We start from the raw sequence: 25,075 nt of genomic DNA, 5'->3' as shown, positions 1-25,075 counted from the left end.
GGATCTCCAATACTGCAAGCTTTAATACCTTATCCCTAGAAATAACAACACACTTTCCACACTGTGAAACAGTCTGCAGTCCTTGCTGTGTAACAAAAATGCTTTTATATCCTTCAATGTCTCCTGAGTGGAGCTAAAATCTAGGTCCAGGGACCTGCCTGCAAAGCAAGGTAGTGGAAGAACTTAGAAGAAAAAAAGCAGACCTGACAAAAATTTTCTGGTTACAGGTTATTAATTTCCTGTAGGAGAAAAAAAGCCTTTTAATCTCACAAGCAAAGGCTTAAATAAAAACTGGGAAAAATAATTAAAAATTCTTGCAGTAAGTTTTTCCTTGTTGGCATTACATCAACAGTAGAAGAGAATAAGTTAATAAGAGAGCTCTTACTGTCACAGTGGCTGTTTTAATAAATGTCTAAAATGCTTTTATCCTGCCTTGAAGGCCATAGTGATGTAACTACACCATTATACAACTGCACAGACAACTTTGTTGTTGCAGTGGAGAGGAGTGCATACAGAGTTAATGTAAAAATTCACCTGATGTTCAGGTTGAGAATTCAAAGCTCGAATCTCCAAGAAGTTGAATGTGGTTTCTACCTGTTGTCAGAGACATAGTTGACATTTCAGCTGGCACGAATCTAAAAGCCTCACACTGCACATTAACTTGAGAGGGTGGCAGAAAGTACCTTTGTGGGAATCTTTGGCGCCAGGAAATAGAGGCGCCATGTTGTGAGCACCTGGGAAAAAAAAAGGAAATAAAGCAAATTGAATGAAGACTCTTGAAAAGTTCACTGCACAGTCATACTCCCCAGGGAGAAAACAGTCCCAGGAGTTTCCATGGTAATGATGAGAGGGTCTATTCATCTACTGATCCAGCAAATTGCTATCTGTGTCAGCGATAACGTCAAGCATTAACAGATTAACATCTTCAAGTCTGAGAAATGGTGACATGCTGCAATGTTTTAATCACAATGACACAAACATAAAACGTAATTTCATTATCATTCTATTACTTCTGCTGTGGGTAAACATGACAGTGGCTCATACATTTAGTTCGAGACACGCAGTGCGCCTCTGGGCCCAGCGAGCAATCTCTTCTGGTCATTTAGCATCGCTCCAGGTCTTTAATATGAGAACCGCCAAATTTCAGGGCTAATAGATGTCTTCTCTACCGTTCGCATCATAGGATCTGTTCTAAACACAGAAATGCGGGTCATGGTGGGTCAGGACATCAAATTAGCTTTTTTGCTTTGCCATCTTTGCTAATTTGGTATCTGCGGTCAGAGGTGTGTTGGATCATTTTTAGTTCAATGCAAACTTGATGGGAGTTTGGACGTGACTGGAAATTTGAAAGCAAACTCAGAGCCTGTTTGTGCATCTCCATCTGAAGGAGCACACGCACCATTTGTGTGCGTGCACCCACTTATTTTTGGCTTGGAGACATTTGTGTCATGCAGCTTTTGAGTAAATCTGATTCTGCCCCTGATTCTTCTTCTTGAGAAACAGTTTCTTTCTTTTTGTTTTTCTTGCAAACACACACTCTATAAAAAGAAGAAGAAAAAAGTCAGTGTCTCGATCCATCAAGGCAAACAAAGAATAGTGATTCTTTGGCATTTTGCAGCTCTCCACCAGCCCCTAAGTACTGCCCTCTGCTCTTTTTCTTCTCCTCTTCTGCTCCGTCGCTTCCAATCATTTACTCCATTCTCTCTGATGGGCCTGCTAAAACACTCCCCGAGGACAAAGTCTCCCCCCTCCGCCCACCCCATGCCCATGTGTCTCTCCCCAATGAAATAAGTAATTAAATTACAGCTCTCTCATTCTACTGTTATTTTTTGGAGAAGGGAGCTTGACACAGGCCTGTCTGAAGCACACATTGACAGCCTCTTACACCCACACAGCAAGTGAGGTGTCGAAAAAGAAATCATTCAAAATTCAAAATGTGCATGTGAGATGGAGAGAGTGTAAGAGAGAGGTGAAGATCTGCGCTTCACTTCAAAGACTGTCTGAAGGAGTTGATTAGAAGGACCAGATTGTATCGCATTACGGTGATGAGTCTGGGTTACGGGTGGTAGTTAAGAGAGTGCATGCAAGTAAACAGAAGTAAATCATGCTGATGCAGCAGGAGAGAGAGACACTTATCGAGTATTCCACTTCAAAGGGAGACCAGACACACAGCACACATATTGTGGGTTAATTATGCAGCTAGATAACAGATATTCAAATTCTGTTTTGTTTGACAGTTTGGGTGAGGCCTCTGCAGATAAATTCATGTAAACCATAGTGACAAAGCAAAACCACCAATCACAACCTCAAGCAAGCTTTCAACTGCTTACTTCCGACCCTGAACTTCCAGTGAAACAGGAAAACAAAAACTTAACACAATTAAACTCTCCTCTCTCCTGCCAAATGCTAACCTGGGTGCATTTGATCAACCTCCAATCTATTTTTCCGTTTTCTATGTGCACCCAGCAGGAGAGAGAGCCCTCGCGTTCCAGTTCAGCTTTTAAGAGGAAGCGGTAAATGAGACATGGATTGGAAAGAGATTATTGGAAAGATGTTTCTGGCAGATAGACATATCAAAGTGTCTGAATATCAAAGGCTGTACATGCAGAAACTCTCCTAACTGCCCATCCTCACCACACGATGAATCATTACAGCATCCAATGAGTGGAATTCTGCACTGCCGAGGCAAAAATGGACCTTTTTTAAAAGCTCATTCACTCACTGGGGGAATTGTAGAAGGGGCGGCAGAAATAACCAGTGTGTCGAAACAGTATAAAAACTACACTAGTTAGACAAGGATTTGTTTTATATTATGCTTATAAAGATGTACGGTTGCCTTGCTGCACTTAATGGTGCACTCAATCAATTATACCTGTTCTGCAGTGTGTGTTACCCATGCATGAGTTGTGTCCTTTTCTGCAAACACAGTGGAAGTGTTACACATTTGCTAACACTGGCATTCATACAGGGTCCAGTCTGATTTCCTGTCTGCCGTGTACAAGCTGATTGCCCCAGATTCTATTCAGATAGCTGGCTGAGTTTTGCACAGTCAAATACAAATTTCATATCTCTGTCCTATATTCTCTGATGAAAGCACCCCAGAATCAAAGGCTGTGAGCTGTTCGGCCCCCCACTGCCTCCACAGGCACAGAGGGATCCATAGCCACTCTCGCAGATCCTGTCTATCCAATATTCATCCTGCCAAGCCGCCAACAGCAGTCACAGAAAAGGGGGAGCAGCCGTAATGCAGTTAGCAAGTGACCAAAGAAGCAAGATGTTTACTGTCACTGTTAAATAATGAGGATCTCTTGCTTCTGCTGTCACAGAAATCAACATTGTGACAGAGATCCATTAACACTGCAGGGGAAGTAAACATCAAAGACAGTACATACATGATGCATGTCTCAGGCTGCTTATGTAGCAGGCTTATGGCATTCTTTTTCTTCTACATCAGCAGACCAGTGCTAAGACAGAACCCATTAAACCAGCCAAGTCGGCAGTGAGGAAACAGAAAGCAGCAACTTACCAGAATTTTGTCCTCTGTTTTGCCATTTTTAGTGTCAAGCTTAATGCCACGAACAAACTTTATAGATGATTTATCGATAATCTTCCTGATGCTTTCTGTGGATGACAACATTAACATATGTTACAACATAATCTCTCTCTCTGTTTCAGTCTCCGAAAGGAGCAAACAACCATTTGTGCAAATTTGATAGTTTTTCATATAAAAAGAACAGTTTGCAAGCTGTTGTGTCTTAGATTTGTGAATCCTTTTTCACTCTTCCAAATTTGCAGAGACCTCAAAAATATTCTCTACATTTATTTTTTTTGTCTGTTAATATTGTACAGTAATACTAAAATACAGGCAAAGCAAAATCCTACAACAATAATATCATTTTGAAGGACATAAAATGAGACATAATGTTCACTGTGCAGGATTATTTGCAGGACCTCTTGTCTCTAAACATTGATTTAACATTGCCTAAAGGGATACAGTAGAAAAATCACATTCAGAAACCAAAAGTAATAAGGAGTAGTGTGGCAGAAATTCAAATTAAATGGAACACAAAAAAACAACATGCAAACAATAAGGAAGGATCCTTTAACTTCAGATTACTGTACAAATATCCCAGCTCAACATTAGCTGAGGGATGTGTCAGACTTGCAATGTACGCTGACCTGTCGTGGCATTTTAGATGATAAAAATAACCGCGATGACAGGATCATGATTATACGTGAGAAACAAACCTCTTATATGCAAAATCATATAATCTGCACGTAACACTGAAGCAGAATGATTGACAGGGTTTTAGGTTGTGCTCCAAAGCACAAAGGCACTCAGTGGGAAGTTACACGATTTCGTGGATTAATTACTGAATGACTGTGATACATAACAATGTTTTGCCTCCGAGGTATTTCCTTTGAGGTAGTCACAATATGCTTCAGTGTTATTTTCTTACTCACAGGAGCAATATAACACATTTGAGCATCAGTGTCTATGATTCACTGAGAACTGTTCCTGTCAAACAGTGTCACTGTCGGTGTTGTGACCCCTGACTTGTATATACAGCACATAACGTCCGTGATGCGCCAAAAGAAGCATCTTACTCACAGTTTGGGAACACATAGCACTGACACACTATCGCAGACACATACAGTCGCTAGCAGAAATTACATGATTCAGCATCTCAATTACTCTAGCTCCAGAGCTTCCAACTGACAAGTTTATGAGGAAATCGATACAGAGGCTGGGTTGTTGGGATTGGGCAGTGGAGTTGATACAGTCACAATGGACAGTGATGCAAACAATTCTTTCCCTGGCAAACAATTCTTTCCTATTTCTATTTTTAGGTGCTCATAAGTCTTAAGGGGAACAGGTTCCATTGCAGTTATGTACATTTGGTCAGATTATGTACATACTTTACTCGAATATTTGGATTTAATGTCCCATTACACTTCTAATCTATCAAATTTCAGCAAAAATACAGCACTTTTAACTTTACTGAATCTCAACTCTTATATGAATGACCTGTGATGAAGCTACATTTTCCTAAATAAATCATTTAAGTATCATCACTCTAACCAGACACAACACGTAAATGACGCTCATACCTTTTTGCATGGACAATTAATAATCAGATAACATGATGACACTTATAGGATCCTTCCTGGAACAAGAGGACTCGTTTTTGACACTTTTAGTACATTTTGCACCATATTAATAAGAGCTATGCGAACCAAGAATTGAGACCTGATAATTTAAGTCAATCCAGCTGTTAGGAAGGCTCTTTCCAGTGACCTAGTGCATGCAGGCAGACCACCAGGTTCTCCACCTGTCAATCAGTGCAGGAAAGGCGGGATGAGGTGGTGCAGCCGCCCGGCAGGTGGCTGAATGAAGAGGCAGGGATTCCACTGGATTAATCATCACAGTGAGCCTAATAGAGCCATTAGGAGTAATTAACACAGCAGCAGAGTCCCTGCTACCCTGAGCATGTGTGCTGCTGGTGCATGTGTCAGTGCTTTTGCGCGCGTGTATGATATTGAAATCGAGGCATTGCTGTGACTTTGACATATGTAAGCTGTTGCTGTTTGAGAAAAGGGGAGTAAATATTTGTGCATTCTGTCGCGCTGTTGAGTTTGTATAGCTCATGCATTTTTGTTGGCAAGATACGGTGAACATCTGCCTGTATCAGTGCCCCTCTCTTCACTTTCCCACGCACGCGTACACACGCACGCACGCGTGCAATCAGCAGCAGCGCTCTGGCTGGTTAGGCTGCAGAAAAACAAAGATGAAATACTCAAGAGTTGAGGGTTAGAGAGGGGGAAATCTCACTGTGAAATGGGCGTCTTGGTTTTTTTTTTTAAAAAGAAAAAGAAACGTGCAGGGAACAAGACGGTACCAGACCCCACGAGTACACACCATTATTTTCCACAACGCCCCTTTCCCTCTTTGGCCTAGGGCTGGGGTTTTTTATTACCTGATCCACCCAGAGAGGGCAGGCTTAAAGCTAATTTCCCTGCACTGTAAATAATTAATTTGAAGATTAACTAATTCACATGCGCGGGGAAAGAAGAAGAAAGAAAAAAGCCGCCCCGGCAAGGTTCGGGACTGATTGCAAAGGTGTAGCTCATGACAAGCATCCAATGCGTCTGTACGGTCGCAGCCTCCGACAGCCGCGCGGAGAAAAAAGCATCAGGAGCCTGACCACACACGCGCCCGGGGCGACCGCGAGCACACCGACACAAGACCGGGAGCAAAATAACCAAGCGGCGGTCTTTACCCACCTGTGATATCCTTGCTCACACTCACGAAACCAGAGGCAGTGATCTCTTTAGAAGCCATGTCTGTTCCTCTCTCCTATCGCCACCCCTCCTCCTCTTCCTCTCCTCCACCTCCTCCCCAATGTCTCCCTCTCCCTCTCTCTCTTAGAAATGGACAGAAAGAATGCTCTCTCTCCCAGGCATTCCAGCAGAGCACCCGACTGCCCGACGCGCTTCCTGGAAGAAACCGTTTGGATGTCGGGAGGCTGGATGGTGGGAGAGACGGGAGGTGGAGGGAGTGATGATGTTGAGGAGGAGGAGGCGGGGATCACTCTGGGATAATGAGGCTGTGGTTAGGCTACCTGTGAGAGCACGCCCAAGTTAGAAATCAGAAGATGCAAAGCAGCAGAAACAAATGTTACACCCAAAATAGAGATTGCCACTTAAAAAAACAAGATAAGATTTACCCTGCGGGTGTCACGGTTGGTTGTCCCTGGGACTCCACAGAAGAGGCAGGAAACGGGATGGGTGTAGGTGGAGCTTGTCAGCGATTCTAAACAGTGAACATTGCTTATCAGATTCATCCAGGTAGAGCTATTCTTCAGTTAACTTACGTTTCCGAACTGGACAGTTGCAGTTGATGGGAAAGTCAGTAAATGGTAAAAACGTGATTCCATATGGAAATCTTGAGGTCTCTGAAATTATCACAATTTATTCTGAAGGGGTCAAGCTGAGTCTAGGTCTGAGAGCTCGAGGCATTTCAGGTGAAAATCATGAAATTCATGAAATTATTAGAGTCAATCACCATCCAGGAAATATGAATGGAATAGCTCTGCAAATGTTCCACAGGACTAACCTCCAAGTGGCAGTAGTCTTATGTCTATTTACGTTTTTATTCTTTAGACAGTGCATGAGCTGCAGTTTAAAGTGTTTTACAGTGCCTGGGCCTCGGTGCAGCCGCCCTAGTTCATTCACTTACTGAGACAAGCCATCCTCCCTTTAAGGCCACCCTCACTTTGATTGTCTGGGTTGAACAGTAGCTGGGTTATAGCCAGATGTGTCCCTGAGATGCATGTTAGGGACAATCATTGTTGTTGAAGACTGCTAGTAACTGCACATTCAAAGCAGTCTGAAGCCTGAGCTTTTGGCTCACATGTTTTACTTGCACATACACTGATCTCATTATTTGAAAAATGAAAGGTGTTTAATATGAGCACCACGGTAACAATATGAATATGGCAGAAAATAAGCAATGGCATAACAGGTACGATCTAAAACTCTAGGGATCCAAATTCATTAACCAAACCAAACCAAAGTTATTATGATTCATCCTGTGGGCTCTGTGGATATCCACAACAATCTCGTATTTGTTGAGATATTTCATCCCGAACCAATGTTCTGGTCTGTGCCGTGGGCTGACTATAAACTTGCAGACTGGGGGATTGAGATTTCCTCAATCAATTTACTAAACTTTATCGCACTGTAACTGACTGGATTACAGGGACTATAAATAAATGTTCACCAAAAGGGAAAATGAGCATCCACAGCCGTAAGCAGTAGACCGAAAGGGAGGCTATAAATAGAGCAAACAAAAGATAACAAAAAATAACCTGAATGAGTAAATAAAAATGTGAAAATGCAGGATTTTAGCATTGGCAGGAGGCCCAAAAAAAGCCACACCATGATTTAACACAGATCAAAGAAGGGGAAGAAATTAGAAATACTTTCACCTCTGCAGCAAGTTTGTAAGGTCAGACCACAACAACAGAAGATAAAAAAGAAGAAAGGGAAAATTAAGCTCCTTGCTGATAATAAATTGGATGTGCTGTGGGTTTAAATCTTCACCTCTCCGCCTTTTTGTCAGCCTAAAGGCTCCACCTGTTAACTAGTTGACAGAGGAAGGAAATATCTCCACCAAGATGATAATCTCTGTCTGTGGTTTGCTGTGAGAGTTGGGTGAAACCCCTCCTATGAGATCCAATTAGTCTCTGTCTTATAGCCTCTGAAATAAAACCGGCTCTGTAAAATAACAGGGACTTCTGAAATATACATCATTTTAACTGTGGAAATCTCAAAAGCTTTTTCCTTTTTCTTTTCCAAAGAACAGGAGGGGAGTTGTACATTAATTCTGGACATTCAATTCTTGACAAAATGAACCTCATCCATATCTTCCTGCTGCTGGGTGAGTATCACAGATAACACTTGATTGACTGTCACACACCTTCTGTCACACACCTCTGCTGGGCAGAATTCCAAAAAAACGAGCGTTGTCATGACAAAACTCTTGGTACCGGTGGACAAAACCATGTCCCAGCAGTTTAAGAGGCATCTGCACTCTGCTGTCAGAGTAGTGCTGACACAGAGCCAAAGCCGAGCACTCTTATTTGATGCAGATATCAGTAGTATGGTATGCGGGGTTATAAATTTTACTAGGCTGTTAGCCTGCAGCAGGAACTTTCAGACAGTGTTAAATTAAAATGATGTGCACCAGCCAGAATCTGAATAGGGCTAATGGAAATGATTTGGACTGAGCTGTCAAATTGTTGTGCAAGCTATTCCATCCCAGGCAGCCATGAGTTATATTTTAAAACTATATGGTCGTAGTAGCACTATGTGACACTGTTGTATATGTGCGTGTATAGCGTGGGCGTGTAACAGGAAAATACAGCAAATCTGTGTACATTCCTTCTGTTCCCATGGGGATGATAACTGTCTAAAGAGTTTGCTCATTAAGGCATAGGAAGCTCTGCTCTCTGTCAAACTGTGTGGCAGTCCCGTAACTGTGAGTGTTAGCAAAGAGATGTGGCTCAGATGGTCTTCAAAGCAACTCCTTAGAAGAGCGAAAGATTGTTATGCCTTATAGGCACAGGTTTACTGCTTCTAGATGTTTTAAATTTACTTGTAGACACTTACTTTAAAAATATATATATTTTTATGTCTTGATTATATAATATAAAAAACAGCAGTGGACCATGACTGACTCTCTGGCATGCAGCCATGTGGGAATAAGCCATCTGAGCTGCCTGTGGTGTTCATGCTGATACATTTTACTCATGAATGACAGAGAATAGAGAAAACATACTGTACCCAAAATGTCACTGATGTGACAGGAACAATCTGTGGTAGAATATATATATATATATATATATATATATATATATATATATATATATATATATATATATATATATATATATATATATACATACATATATATATATATATATATATATTTATTTTTTTTTTTTTTTAAATCGACTGTTTCTGTGAAACGCTTTGTCCGTATTTCAGGTATGGCTGCATTTGTTCTCCAAGCTGATTCGCTGCAAGGTACGGCAGATGTTATCATCACACATAAGTACAATATGTCTGTCATAAGCAGAAGAAAGACGCCAACGGAGTTATCGTTCTCCTGCAGGTCTTCTAAAGACTGTTGTGTCCGTGTGGCCCCCAGGGTCAAAAGTCTACCTCGGAGAATCTGTGCTGCTGAAGTGTGCAGTTGAGTCAAACTCCACTGCTCAGTGGGGCTTTGAGTGGGACAAACCAAAAACTGTTCTGACCCTGAACCCCAGGCATGTGGTCTCAAATGACAGCTACTTCATCACCGCTGTAACAAGGGAGGACGCGGGCAGCTACAGGTGCAAAGCAGGACAAACATCCAGCCAGCCGGTGGAGCTCATCGTGTCAGGTGAGCAGCTACAACATCTGCTGTGTTGTGTATTGTTTGTGAGCCCAAATCTTCTTGCTGGTTTAACCGAGATTAAGATCATAATGTTCAAAATATTTAAATTAATTAAAAAACAAACTTTTACAAGGGAAAACATTATGCTAATTTCACGCCCCTTATATTTATATTCAAGAATCTTTTGGATTGTTTACAGTTCCTTATTTATCATATACTGGGCCTTAGTGCAACCCTTCAGTTCAACTAAATTATGCTGTTTTATCTTCTTTTCTCCTAAAGAACGCTCTCCCTCTTTGCCAACTTTCTTCTGATTGGCTGACCCTTGAAAACATAATGTTAAACCAGAATGTGGGTGTGATTTTGGTTCAGCCCAAGCTGTGTGTCTAACATGACCATATTAATGATATCCACTCTCTATGATATTATAAAGATCTGCTAGCATTTCAGGTAGTCTGCAGGCTAAGATTCTGCTTCACAAAGATTATACGGGCACACTCTGATTTCAATTTTAAACCATTCTTCAAACCTTTATTATGAGCATCTACCACTGTTACATTATTTATATGACAGAAAATTAGGAAATGCAAAGTAAACCCACTTTACCTGTCATGTTCATTCAGTATTCTCTGCACAAAGGACAGCTAAGGCAGATCAGTAAGTAATACGTTTTGTATGATTTAGATTCCAATAAGAAAAGCTGAGGGAATCACCAAACTGATCATAAGGGACACGTGAATGCCTGTATCAAATTTTAAGTGGTATGAAAATTAAGTTGGGTTTCATAAGAAAAGTCAATTACCTCAATAGGACAAAATGTACCAGTCATCTGTGGATTCCCGTGTCCCTGCTGCAGCTGAACTTCAGAATATGATTTCTTCTTTCATTACTGCACATTGCTGCGGTGCATGAAATGTAATCGTGCAATAATTATAATGTAATTTCCAGAGATATGTAGTTATAGCGGTTGTGTTCCCATGTGAGCCACTTATTCTGCAGCCAAACAAGGCCCGCAAGTGCATTTATGATAATGATATTCATGAGTAAAACTTTAACATGGAAACATTTGCCAGTTGCTACAGTATGAAAGTGCTCTGGTTCTTCTTCTAATCTTATTGCGTCTTTCAACTCCAGAGCTGATCCCTCCCTCGCTGATTCTGGCTCCCAGCACGAGATACATCTTTAGTGGGGAGAGATTCAGTATGCGCTGCCCCTCATCTCAGACGAACGCCAAAGGCTGGAAGCTGAGGCATTACTCTCCAGACTGTACACAGAGGAGAAAAGCTGTCCAAGGTGACCAATGTTCACCACTAGAGTGTGCTGTTATCACAAACAGGACTGATGCGTGTGTCTTCAATGCTACCATTGGGAACAGTGGGCTGTACTGGTGTGAGGGACCTGAGGGTCGCAGCAACTCAGTCAGGATCTCAGCAAGCTGTGAGTATTGCTGCCTCTGGACAAAATGGGGAAAACACACCAGAGACAAATTATAACACGGTGGGGTTTTAAATGTGACGTATGAGGGAGAGCATTTTTTGTTTTATGTGTGACAAAAAAAAGTAAGGAGTTATTTATGTGTACTATCTTTATCCCACAGATGACAATATCATCATGAAGACTCCAGCCTTCCCTGTATTTGAGGGGGATAAAGTAATTTTGTACTGTCAGTACAAAACAACAAACTACAACGACACAACCTTCTTCAAAAACGGAGCAGTCGTCTCTGTGATGCCTTCGAGTCCAAACAATGAGATAAACATGACTATTGAGAACGTAACAAAGAAAGACGAAGGTTCCTACAAGTGTGCATCCCCGGCCCTAAAGATGGAGAGTACAGAGAGCTGGTTATCTGTGAGACCCAAGAGCGACACCCCAGGTCAGGTGTATAATCTCAACGTAATGATTTGTGTTTATATTTTTACATTTTGTTCAAATGCCTTTTAGGTAACAGAAGCATCCAGCCTATGCAGCCTTTTTTGGCTGAACAAAAGTCCCAAGATAAGCTCCAAAAGGTAGAAATGTGATTTCATAAGAAGGGAGAAGAAATAAAAACCCATGGAATGAACAGGCGAAGTAAAAAAGGGAAATCCAAGCCTTTGCATGCACACAGAAGGCTGACTCCAAGGTGGGAACAATCACAGGTGGGAACAAGACACAGGTGGGAACAATCAGGCCACCAGTAGGAAGGCAAAGGAGGAGGTTAAGGGTTTGATGCACACAAGGAAGAGCAGTCACCAAAAGTCATAAAAGTGGTTAAAGAAGACAAAGGAGATAACACAAACACCAAAGTCACAAGGAAAAAATTGATATAGAAACACAATAAGTTAGTAAGTAATTAAGTTTATTTATATAGATTTTTTCAAGAACAAAAGTCCAAAAGTGCTTTACAGGTACAATATAATATAAGATAAAATTATTAAACAGTAGTTCATGAATAAAGGGAGGCATCTGACCTTTAAGAAGTCTAAAAGTGATCACCAAAATTGTAAACTGAACAATAAAGAAGAAGAATTTGACTCTGATGAGAGCTTTTAGAGGATTCAGCCTCACAGCAGCCTTTTGGACCATTTCCAGGCGATCCAGGAAGGATTTGCTCAGAGTAGGAATAATGAATCACAATAATCGAATCATGTTGAAATAAAAAGATGAATGATCATTTTCAATTCACACTGAGAGACAATATATCTGAGACAGGCAATGATGATAAAAATACGTTTGCACAAGACAGCCAAGATCCTTTTAAAACTGAATGCCTGATCAAAAGTGTCCTCAGATTTCTCACTGTGGGCAGAAGTGAAGCTGAAATGGGTCCATGATTCTCAATTACTCTGGGGACGAAGTTATCAGGGGCACAAATAAGAACAGTTTTCAATTCCATTAAGTTTTTAGAACATTGATTTGGCTATAAGTTTGAGTTTGATATGTACAACTGAATATCATCTGCATAACAATGGTATGGGCTATCTTCAGAGTCATTCAGGATATGTCCTAGTGGAAGCATGTACAGGGTAAATAAAATAGTTCCCACAAGCAAACCTTGGGATGCACCACAAGATAAAATGGCCAGAGAAGACAGAATGTTAGCAGAAGCAGCTCAAGACAAATAAGAGGAAAACAAATCTAGAGCTGACCCATAGATCCTCACTCATGACTGATTCATGATAAACTGTGTCAAAGGCAACACAGATATCTGACAGAACAAGGGCTAAGTGTTCACCTGCATCTCTATGCATCCATAAGCTGGCTGGAAACCATCTTTTCTAAAAAAAATTTGGAAATAAAAGGCAATTTTGAAAACAGTCTAAAATTGTGATGGAGGAAAAGGTCACTTTTTTTTCTTTCTAAGAGGGCCTCTAATAGCCTGTTTAAAATAGGAAGGGACACTGGCAGAGCTAAATGAGATGTTAATTATCCTGAGAACACACTACCTAATAGTGGGGTTGGTAAAATGTCAAGTGGGCAGCAGGAAGGTTTCATTTTATCAACTAAATTGATGAGAGCATTCACAGATATCAGTGCAAAGCTCTCAAAGACACATGGGCGGTTAAGGCAAGCGGCGAGAAGAGAGAAAGGATGGGTAATGTTTGCTCTGAAATGTTGGATCTTATTAGCAAAGAAGCAAAGAAAGTTTTTACACTCTTTATTTGAGTGACTAGTCAGAGCAGGAGACAGAGTCATAAGAATGTTTCTAATAATGTCAAATAAAACTTTGGGATTTCCTCAGAACCAAAGCACTACAAATAAATGACAAGTACCTGGGACGATACCAGGCCAACTTTGTCATTTCCTAATGAGCCATTAGAGAGGTGTACTACGAAGGGAGATTAAGATCAGTTAGCAACCTTTGTCGACAGCTCCCTTTAGAGGCTATGGAACACTAACCTTTAATCTTTAAATGTTTACAGTTTCAGAGCTTTAATTTGCAGCCATCAAGTTAAAAATTAAAATAGGATTAAAATAATTAATTCAACTTAAAATGTTTGTTTTATTGCTCTGTGCGCAAAATTACAAGATTAATAATTTCCTGCTGCTTTTTTTTATGTTCTTTATACATTTTTATCACCATTTTATCATCGTCATCTTCCAATAATGTCTATGACTGGAGTAGGTAGCACTCATATGGATCATTTTGTGCAGCAGAAGAAGAATATTTTGTGTGAAATGCAAGCTGGATTAAAAGTACCATTGTGATATCCAGTAAGCCTGACTGGGATTTTAAGTTTTCTCAAGCCAGCTATTGCAAAGAAAGCCTGGCTGCGCATAATTTCCTTCATAGTAACAACCTTATAAAAGGTTTTCAGCATGAGGCAAATTATGATAATAACACTGGCAAAAATATCTAAAATTTACTTGTTGTAATATCCCTATGCTAGTGATATCCCATCAGCCTAGTTTTAGCCTTTTGTATCAGGATGACTTAGTAGAAGCAACAACCATTAGAAAGTAACCATAAGCCAGAGGTTAGACAAACTATTAGTATAAAAATTGCAAGTTTGAGGCCAGATGCTGGCATCTCATCCTATATCTAAGATTAGAGTTGGTCTGCTTCAGAGCTCTGTATTTCTCGCTCAACACTGGGCAACATTAGCCTGTTCACCCAATCATAAGCTAGAAACAGTACTGGTAATGTTTGTGCTATTTGCCATAATTGATTGGGTTAGCCACATTTCTGAATGAAGTGAGCCCACCTTTGTTGTGTGCTCCACATGCATCACAGAAAGTCATAAATGAAAACCCAAAACGTTAAGTGCTATTTTTATATTGGTAACACTTCATAAAAATATAATTCGAGTATTAATTTGCCTACTTATTCAACTGTCCTTTTTTTTTTTTTTGACTGATTATTGTAGTAGATGTAACAGTAATTCAAGGTATGCAAGCAAAGAAAAAAAGCACCCTGTGAATCACATTACTTTGCACCCCATTAGCAGGTTTCTTCAGCTGTTAATTAGAAATCAGACTTAAAAAATAGAAAAGAAATGAGACTAAATGATGTGGAACAGTAATGTATTTTCAGGTACAACCTGGTTGAGCCTTTTTGCACTGAAACAAATACTATTTGTTCTTGTCAACAGGCTACTGGAAATGGATTATCCTGTCTGTTGGACTTGTATTTCTGTTTCTTATTCCTCTATCGGTCTGGCTTTTTTATCGCTACAGGTAAGTTACAGTACCCAGGAGTTGTATATATGTTGTTAGACAGATGATGTCTTAGCATGACTCAAAAATCAAACAAGCTGTCAAATGCTTCAGGTATTATCATTTGTTTATTTTTTTAAGATACCAGATGTTGGGTACTTGGAAACGTTGGCCATTTTCCAAAGAAGACGTGCCAGCAGTGCCGGTTCCTGCAACTAAGCAGGACGTGACGGAAGTGCAGTGGGACCTGTCGTGGATGGAGATGTCCAATCTGTTGGATAAGCAGATATACCCTGGCACTTAGAGTTTACACCAAGTTTAGTATTTTCTGTAAGCTCCAGCATAAGGTGATCCCCTGTGGTAGTTCAGTCAACATAATGCCGCTAGCATGATGTAAGAACAGTTGTTTAGCTATTGCCAGTCAGTCAAACAAACAGAACTTCCTTAGTGCCAAATAAATATTAATAGAGAGTGATAAAGAGCCAAAAGCATCTGTCGTATAAGTCCACCATATGGTATTGAATTATTATTTCAGTAATTTAAATTTTACAGGTCTCTCACTTTAAAATGCTTTTAAGATGGTGTCATTTTCTTTGTTGTATTCTATTCCAAATTACCTTTTGTTTTCTACAACTCGTGTATTTTTGATTGTCTTATGCCTGACTTTAATGATTTAAAGACGGATAACAACTACAAATGGAAACCATGAAGTTATCATGGCCACTCTTTAGCCTATGCTGCATACAAATAATAGTCTATTCCATTTCAGCTGACTTAGTGAAAGTCAGGTTTATAATTTCACAATCCCCTAGAGGCTCATTTATGCTCTGGATTTGAATGATGCTCTTTTTTGTGGAGACCCAACATCATTATGTGTCTGTCAGGATAATTACAGGAGCACGGCACATTGGATGACTCATCCTTGAATATGTAATGGTTTTGTAATTTGAAAGTACATCACTGGAAATACATGTATATACTGTATATGTAGACAAACATTTTATCTTTGGATTTGATTAAATTAATTTCTTCAATTAAAAATCAATATATTTTTTATTTATGGCCTTTGGTGCTAAAACACCCACTACACTCATTATTTCCATAAGCTATAGTAAGATGTTTTACTTTTTAAAAAAAAAAGCAAATGTAATGATTTCTATTGAATGATGTAGTGTAGTTATGTAGCTTTACTGTGGCTAAACTGACATAACATTTACCGCTCACTACCTGTCTGAAACCAGTTAGTCTGGATTTCTGCACTGCTGTGATGATTTAGATACAAACACTTTGCCCTCTCAGTCACACTTTATGCAGTCAAGGCTGCAAGAACTCGTACTAAAATATGCCTGAATACAGACTTTATCCACTCGACCTCAGTGAAGAGCTTGGGACCATTCAAAGGCACTTTTAAAACAGAAGTAGGAAAAATGGAAGCCAATCTTGGTAAGTTAATTGAGAAATATTGTTTACTTTTTTGAAGCAATTTGAATAAAAATGAATCAGCATGGAGCTGTGAAATGTACTTGGGGCTTATCACAAGGCGAAACAACTTATAAAGTCTATCCACAATCCACTTTTTTGTTGTTTGCTAATTTTTCACTGCAGATTGTGAATACCAGTTACTCAGAAGCAATGATGTGAAAGAAAGAAATCTGTTAAACACATTCCTAAATTGTTATTAAATGTATTTGTTTGGATTTGGATTCAATAACTAGAGGTCATAGACAAAATTCATGTGTTTGCAATTGGAGCATGTAGTTGTAGGTTTGAGAGCCCTGTTAGACACTAGCTAACAAAAACAGAACCAAAACCAAAAACACCAGTCTGGGCATTTGCTTTTAGACAGGAGACATGCCACTAAACCAGTTATGCCAGAATTTCCTTTTTTGCCCAGAAGGAAAGAACATTTTGAGTTCCCAGCAACCTTTTGACAAACATCCCTCCTTATGAGAGCTCCGCCCAAGAAGCTTTGTATATGTCAATACAGTTGAGAGAAAAACTTTCCTAAGAAAAACAGCCCTGCAAAATTCTGCTTTTGGTTAACTTCTTAATCGTGTTTTGACACTGCAGTTTTCTTCATTGCCTTCTATAGTATCGTCTGAGCTTATATATTTGATGCCAGAAAAGATCATTTGTGTGTTGCACTGCATTGCATCATATAGCCTACGCTTTTCAGCTGTTTCAACTGAATATTTTGTCAATAAGAGGGACTGAGGCATTCTTATCTGAATTAATATTTTCTCTTTTTCCTCTTGTTGCTTCTGATCACTTATTTATTTTGGTTCAGGGTCATTCTAAAAATGTTTCACTATTTTAGTTTTGACTTGTTATTCCTCAGACAGAAATGAAAGGGTCAGAAATAACTCTCCCATGCACAAATTTCTTAGAACGTTCCTCTTGTGTCAATCATCTAAAGCAGTGGAGACAACTGTGGTGATAACAATGTCACGCTGAAGGATTCTATTCTGCTCCTCATTTTGAGGAGATAAGCCCGCCTTCTATTTTAAAGCTTCTATGCCAATCTGGTCACAACAAGCTGCATTATCATTAATCCAAATAAGTTGTTTCACAATCCTAATAAGAACGGACATCTTCACCTCTATATATAACACCTCGCTGTCCTGTTCACTGGTACCATCCTGTTTCAAAGCAGCAACCATCGTTCCCATCCCAAAACAGTCAAATGTCACACGATTGAACGATTTCAGACCTGTGGCACTCACCCCCATTCCCGCCAAATGCCTGGAGAGACTGGTCATTAAACACATCAGAGCTGCTTTTCCACCATCCCTGGACTCGCACCAGTTTGCATACAGGGAGAACCGGTCAACCGAGGATGCGATCGCCACAGTGCTGCACACATTACTGAAGCACTTGGAACACAGGAACACCTATGCACGGCTCCTCTTTGTAGACTACAGCTCGGCTTTTAATACCATCCGGCCATACAAACTCCGTCCCAAACTCCACCAACTGGGACTTAACTCCTCTCTGTGCAACTGGATTGTGGACTTCCTCACTAACCGTAGACAGAGTGTCAGAGTGGGTAAGAACACCTCTTCCACCCTTGTGGTCAACACCGGTGCCCCTCAGGGGTGTGTTCTGAGCCCTCTGCTATACACTCTCTTCACCCATGACTGTATTTCCTCCTGCGCGTCCAATCTCATTGTTAAGTTTGCAGATGACACCACAGTGCTCGGACTTATATCCAACAATGATGAGACAAACTATAGGACAGAGGTGCAACAACTAGAGTCATGGTGCCACGACAATAACTTGGTCTTAAACACCAAAAAGACCAAGGAGATCATTGTAGATTTCCGGAAGAGGGGTCATAACAACCATCTGCCTCTCTTCATTGGCAGTGAGGCGGTGGAGAGGGTGAGCAGTTTTAAATTCTTGGGGGTAACTGTGACCGAGGACCTGTCCTGGGGCAACCATATCACCTCAGTTGCACGGAAGGCCCAACAGCGCCTCTACTACCTGAGGAGACTGCGGAGCGCACACATTCCCAGATCTCTGATGTTGAACTTCTACAACTGTGCCATCAGCAGCGTTCTGACGTATGGATTTCTAGTGTGGTTCCCCAGCTGCACCAAGGCCGATCAGCAAGCACTCCAGCGGGTGGTGAAAGAAGCTGGCAGAATTATTGGAACAAGTCTGCCAGAGATCAGTAATATCTTCCCCACTCGCTGTCTGAGGAGGGTGCACAGTATCCTGCGGGACCAACATCACCCTGCGCGCCACCTTTTCCATCTGCTGCCCTCAGGGAGAAGGTACAGGTCTATACAGGCCAGAACATCCAGACTGGCCAACAGCCTGTATCCACAGGCTGTGAGGCTCCTGAACTCTCTGCCCCCCTCTCACGGACAATAACCATATCCAACTTCTTAATAGCAATGAACTGGTCTGCATTGGTGCATCATATCTTTATTCTCTTCCCCCTCCTGCCCCCCCCCCCCCCCCCCTCTTTCTTAAATAGATAACTATCATATCTGATATCATATCTCACAGTACAATATTGAATGGGTTGCATTGTTGTATTTTGTCATGTTTCTCAGGTCTTTGTCTGAATTTCTACGAACATTATTGCTAAGGATTGTCTTATTGCATTGGAGTCACACTGGGTTAAATATGTACACTTGGGTTTTAAGGGGTATTTATTATTTTCTTCTTTTTTTTGGGTTGTATGGAAGCCCCAAACGCAATTTCATTGTTCTTGACAATGACAATAAATAAATAAATACTAAATACTAAACACAATATTATTTCTTTTTATCTGCAACAAAAAAGTTTCAATATTTTCTTTGTTTTTCAGAGGAGACTGAGATCAGGCTCATACTCATAGGGAGTAGATGGGCTGGCAAGAGTTCATCTGGTAACACCATTCTGAGAAAGGAGAGATTTGAGTGTGGCCGAACAAGAACAGCTCAGTCTGAAGTGAGACATGGATTGGTGGACGGCAGGAAGCTCACTGTGATTGATGCTCCGGGTTGGAGCAGCTCCCTCTCCCTTGCTGAGATCCCAGAGGGGGACAAGCAAAGGTTTAAACTCAATGCATCCAAGTGTCCGCCTGGACCAAATGCTTTTCTCCTCGTTATTCCAATAGACTCGGCTTTCTCTGTGGAGCAGAAGACGACTGTGGAGGAACACATGAAGCTCTTAGGTGAACGGGTTTGGCGGTACACGATGGTGCTGTTCACCTGCGGGGATTACCTCGGGGAAAAGACAATAGAAGAACACATTGAAAGTGAAGGACAGGCACTCAAGTGGTTAATAGAAAAGTGTTTGAATAGGTACCATGTGTTTAATAACAAGGACAAGAATAACTTATCTCAGGTCACAAAGTTGCTGCAAAAGATCGAAGAGATGGTGTGGTACAATGGTGGCAGTTACTACAAGGTAGAAGAGCCCATTTTCCAAGTCATCAAAGAGAAGCAAAAGGAGGTGGCTGAGAGAGCAGAAGAGAGAAGGAAGAAGGCCGAGGACCAAAGACAACACATGAAAACACTCATTCCAGGTGAGTGTGACAGAAGGAGCACTCAAACACATCCCCTGTATTATATATTATGACATAATGGCAGCAAATCATGGTACCATATTTATTCAATCAATGCAAACATCAAGATGAAAGGACTAATTTGCCACTTTATGGGACATACAACTTCCCAGAATCATAACTGTGCCCATCCAGGAAATAATCCACCACACAACGTCCTGTAAACGTATTTGTTAATACAACTGGATAGATGTGTGCATTAAAATAAAGACTGGATTAAACAAGGTTCATATAGTAGTACGTTAGGTGGATTTTGCAAAAGTCAAACAAAATCAGGTTGTTAAAACTGCATGTTAAGCATACAGACGTGAAAGCAATGCCAGTCTAACTTAAGCATCTGAAAATGTCAAACTATTTATTTCAGCATTATGTGCAGGGAGAACCTGGAAAAAAGTGACATTTAATGCAAAGAAAGACTGAATAAAGGGACATTTTACAAACAAATACATGCATCTAGAAAAAAAAAGAATAAATTATACCTCAGAAAATCGCATAAAATTCTGTGTTAAAACAACATTACAATAACAAACATTTCCAGTTTTTAAAGTCCAGTATTTTAATGTGTTGAATATGTTAATGAATTCTATTACCACATACTTCCATTGCCCGTTGCGATTCAGTGATTTTACTGGCCTGCATATGCCTTGATAATTTTATCTCAGTATAAGCTGCTGTAAGCTCCAAGCCTAACCAATCGTTGTTTTGTCCGATAACAGAAGAGATGAAACATATCCCAAAACTCCAGATGATTCTTCTGGGAAGCCGTAATGTTGGGAAAACCTCTGTAGGGAACACTATCTTGGGGTACAAAGACCAGGAAGATGGAAAAAGAACGCCAAAGTCTGTTGCCTGCCGGGGTTTTGTGGCTAAAACTGAAATCATTCTTGTTGACACACCAGGCTGGTGGAAAGGCTTCCCTGTGTTCGACACTCCTGAAGCGATCAAAGATGAACTGATGCGCAGCATGTTTTTGTGCCCTCCCGGGCCCCATGTCTTCCTCCTGGTGATAGATGCAGATGCGTCATTTAATGCCAAACACTTAGATGCAGTGACATCACATGTGGAGCTTCTTGGTGATGGAGTGTGGAGACACACTATTATAGTTTTTACCAGAGGAGACTGGCTGGGAACAAACAGCATAGAGCAGTACATCGAAGGAGAGGGGGAGGCCCTACAGTCTCTAGTTGAACAATGTGGAAATAGATATCATGTAGTTGATAATAAGAATGCAAGTGATGGTACACAAATCTCAGAGCTGCTGGAGAAAATCACTGAGACTGTGGCAGCAAATGGGTGGAGCTACTTTGTTCCAGACCAGCAGATATTTCAGACCCTCGAAGAGAGAAGAAGGAAGGTGAAAGAAGGAGCAATGCTGAGGCAAAGTCAAGTCAAGGCCACACGAGAATCCCTTGGAGGTATGCTTCACTATCACATAGCATCAGTGTCACAAGTAAAAACGTGCCGCAATGTCAGAGCTGTTTCCACACACTCATATTAAATAGATAGCAGAGATGGACAAAATACAGAAATATACTTCAAAATTTGTTGAAAATGCTAGAGGATATCAGTGACTGTAATAGATACAATGTTTCTGGTTATTCGGTAATGATAGCAGTATAGTGTCTGTCACATGTCAAATAACTTGTCAATGTCCAGGTAATTACATCTTATCAAATGCAGAAATCTATTCCCAAAGAGAATGTGGAGCTGTATAAAACTTTTAAAAAAAGAAAATATAAATGTACAATCTTACCAGTGACAGAGCATTCTCACTCAGATCATATGCAACATGACATTTTCCCATTTCACTTTGCTCTGACAGCTGTTTTCTTCTCAGTTTCCAGTAATAAGCTACAGGAACTGAGAATAATACTGCTTGGTCAGAAGACTGTTGGAAAGAGTGCAACAGGAAATACTCTCCTGCATAAAGAAGTCTTTGCATCTAGTCAGAATGAACAATGTCAAATGCAAGATGGGGAGGTTTCGGGCCGACGAGTCACAGTGATTGACACCCCGGGCTGGTGGCAGGACTCCTCATGCTGCACAGATGAGATAGACAAAGAAATTGCCCGAGGTTTTTCACTGAGCCCAGCAGGAGTTCATGTTATTCTGCTGGTCATTCCTTTGGACCTGACATTCAGAGATTCTCAACGAGTCACTCTGGAGGATCACATGAACCTTTTTCATGCCACTGTATGGAAACACGCAATGGTTCTGTTCACATATGGAGACAAACTAGCAGATAAATCTTTGGAGGAGCACATTGAAAGGGAGCATAGTGCCCTGCGCTGGTTGATTGAGAAGTGTGAGAACAGGTACCATGCCATTAACAATATGAAAAAAATGGATATGAATCAGGTGACAGAGCTGTTTGAGAAGATAGAGGAAATAGTAGCAGGAAACAGTGGCAAGCTCTTCTGTCCAAACATGAATGAAATGCACCTGAGATTCGAAGAGATGTTCAAGAGGAAGCAGCTGAAACATGTGCTGAAGCAAAGACTAGTGCGGGAGTACGGGAGGAGAGAGCTGGAGCTAATGAAAGAGTTCAAGGAAACACTCCATGAGCTGCAAAATGACATTAGGGGAGGTGCGACGGGCACAAAATCCAAGTCACTGGGTGAGTATTTTGAGGAAGATAATAAATATGTTTCTATTCATCCTATTTTGTAAATGATGATTTTTTTTTTATTAACATGTTTTGATGATTATTATTAGTTGGTGACAGGGTGAAACTCGCAACCAGGTCTACTGGTCAGGGGAAGAGAGATGGCAAGGAGGAAAAACTAGATACAAAAATCAGCCAAAAAATTAAAAAGCTGGATGAAGATATAGAGAAATTATCACATTTTCTTGGAAACAGCAAGGAATTTTTGATCCCTGATTGTAAGTCCAATTATATCATCAATCATAGCATTTAAAGTATTATCAAGCACAAAATAAGTCTAAATGTGTGTTTTGTTTTCAGTTAAAGGACGCAGTCCAGCACCTTCTATTCCTGAGTCTTTCTTAGAGCGCAAACAATCAACCGGCAACTTTGAGAAAGTTCTGAGTTGGTTATCGAATCTTCATATCGGCACAAATGTGGAGAACCAGCTGACTCTCAACTTCTCTCAAACATCAGGCTACAGATCTATGGTGCCATCCGACACCTTTGACTTTGACGGAGAAGTTGAAGTTCCCGAGTGAACAAATTAAAAGATTACTGCATTCTGTAGTGAATTTAAAAATGTAGAGAAAAAGAGTCCAACAATACTGTGAATTTATGGGGTAGCAGCGCCTCTCATGTTGGAGAACTGTTGGAGAATTGGCTCAGGTAGCTTAATCTGAAAAATAAGCTACCATTGCTTGTCCCAGCCTCATTAGCACTGTTTGCCTTTGAGCAAACAAGGAACAGTGACTGTGGGGAATGTGATCGACTGTTCACCCACTGAGCTAAACCGGTGACCAGGGGGCACGTCTCTTAAATATGATATATATCACAAACTCAGTCTACATCCTTGAGTAAGGTGTTCCAGAACCTGGAACCTCTATTTATTTCTCTTTATTTCCTATCACTGACCGCGGTCCTGTCCGTTCTGATTGCAATAACTCAAAATGAAAAGAAAAATAAATAAATAAAAAATAATAAAGGTTCAACAAAATATGACAATCAAGTGGACAGTATAGCAAAAGCTGTAATTTTCTACTTGAGAAAATAAAGCTGTTGGGCATTTTTCTTGGTCTTCAGGTAATAATTCTAATTGCAGTGCCGGTAAGGACATGAAAAAAGAAAAAAAAATCATCAAATAAACTGGAATTTATGGACAAAGTGAAAGAAACTGTTGGACCGAGGCATCAAAGAAAAGATATCATGAAAAAGAAGTTGAGAATGCCAAGTGGAACTTCCCAAGACCCGAACTCTTCCACAGCATGCATTTTTAATTTTTCTTTGACATTTGGGCATATTGGCACCTGATGAATGTAAAAACAAAGAATTACCAGATTTGTTTTTTAACCTGATTTTTTGTTTCTCAGAAAAATTAGAGCCACATATGAGGATATTCGTTTAAAATTTAGTAGTATAATGTCCTTGTAAGTGGATATCAGGCTCTTGTAGAGCAAAATTGAGTATTTGGTCTAAATAACGCAAAATGTGATGTCCACATATGTGGACGCCGGGTCCTAGGAGGTTAAAGATGACAGGCTTACAACATCAGCATCATCCACCCCAGGTAGCACCCCTTCCATTACCCCTAAAGACACCCCCTTCCCCCGCATTAGTCCCTACTCTTCACCGGGTCTTCATTGCAGGCACTGGTTTCATCTGCATCCTGCACCTCTCTTTGCTGCACCCGAGACCCACAGTCCCAACCCAAGCGCAGACATGGGAGGAAATGAGGGAGGAAGAGAAAGGTGGAATTTCTTCATGCTCCGATCTGTGGTACAGAAGTCTTTCAGAGCCAGGGCCGGTGGGGGACTTCTGAGGATTTCTGCAGGCCAAAACAGGATTGCAACCTGCAGAAATCCTCAACCATGGATAGCACCAACACCCAGGTCAACCTCAAGGTGGATGACCCTGCAAAACTTATACCACCAGATTGAAATCTCAGACACTGAAGCCAAGTGGCAAACCTCATGGCCACATAAACTCAAACCTTGGGACATGAATGTTTTGACACCATCAGGCTTCTGAAAACAGACCAGCTATGTAGCTTTGTATTTTTCACATGGGGTTTTTTTGTCCTGTGGTTCCACATTTGCCTCGCTTTCTACCTCTGTTCCCTCCGCCTCCATGCAATTTAAATCAAGCTGCGGGGTGCGGGGTATGACGACCTACAGTACCTACAGTATTAGCTCACTAGCACTAGACTGCAATGCTACTCCTCCCCATCTCACAAATGCATCAACTTCATTTGTAACCCTAACATTGGTAATGTGTGCATTGGTATGCATCA

The 25,075-nt window shown here is 40.7% G+C and overlaps 2 protein-coding genes and 1 long non-coding RNA gene across 6 annotated transcripts in view; 2 read left to right on the top strand and 1 right to left on the bottom strand.

Moving 5' to 3' along the window:
* Positions 1–6,515, bottom strand: part of LOC309699929 (capping protein, Arp2/3 and myosin-I linker protein 3-like) — a 35,280-nt gene extending 28,765 nt beyond the window's left edge. Inside the window, exons 1-4 of the mRNA XM_082523178.1 lie at positions 6,286–6,515; positions 3,527–3,621; positions 684–734; positions 535–594 (exon numbers count right to left, since the gene is read on the bottom strand). Coding sequence (XP_082379304.1) covers positions 535–594; positions 684–734; positions 3,527–3,621; positions 6,286–6,343 — 264 coding nt within the window. The 5' untranslated portion in view covers positions 6,344–6,515. The remainder of the gene's footprint in view (positions 1–534; positions 595–683; positions 735–3,526; positions 3,622–6,285) is intronic.
* Positions 6,516–6,728: 213 nt separating this feature from the next.
* On the top strand, positions 6,729–9,586 carry LOC309699933. Its single transcript, XR_014274534.1, has 3 exons — positions 6,729–6,849; positions 8,364–8,443; positions 9,553–9,586. It is a non-coding gene; the product is annotated as an uncharacterized lncRNA (long non-coding RNA).
* A 1,718-nt stretch (positions 9,587–11,304) lies between these two features.
* Positions 11,305–23,856, top strand: LOC309699930 (GTPase IMAP family member 8-like). 4 transcript variants are annotated; one of them, XM_082523180.1, is made up of 9 exons: positions 11,305–11,380; positions 11,541–11,819; positions 15,019–15,103; positions 15,224–16,525; positions 19,401–20,102; positions 20,858–21,556; positions 21,964–22,758; positions 22,857–23,024; positions 23,107–23,856. In XM_082523180.1, exons 4-9 carry the CDS (start codon positions 16,510–16,512, stop codon positions 23,325–23,327), a joined length of 2,601 nt encoding a protein of 866 aa, XP_082379306.1. In that variant the 5' UTR covers positions 11,305–11,380; positions 11,541–11,819; positions 15,019–15,103; positions 15,224–16,509; the 3' UTR covers positions 23,328–23,856. The 4 variants fall into 4 exon arrangements, with proteins under 4 accessions (XP_082379306.1, XP_082379308.1, XP_082379305.1 ...); XM_082523182.1 differs by having other exon boundaries at positions 15,019–16,525; positions 21,979–22,758; XM_082523179.1 differs by having other exon boundaries at positions 15,019–16,525.
* Positions 23,857–25,075: the final 1,219 nt, after the last annotated feature.

The sequence above is a fragment of the Aulonocara stuartgranti genome (assembly GCF_965226115.1).
Source record: "Aulonocara stuartgranti genome assembly, chromosome: 23".
Classification (NCBI taxonomy): domain Eukaryota; kingdom Metazoa; phylum Chordata; class Actinopteri; order Cichliformes; family Cichlidae; genus Aulonocara; species Aulonocara stuartgranti.
The sequence above is the reverse complement of the archived record's forward strand: the minus strand, read 5'-3'. Positions and strand labels throughout refer to the sequence as shown.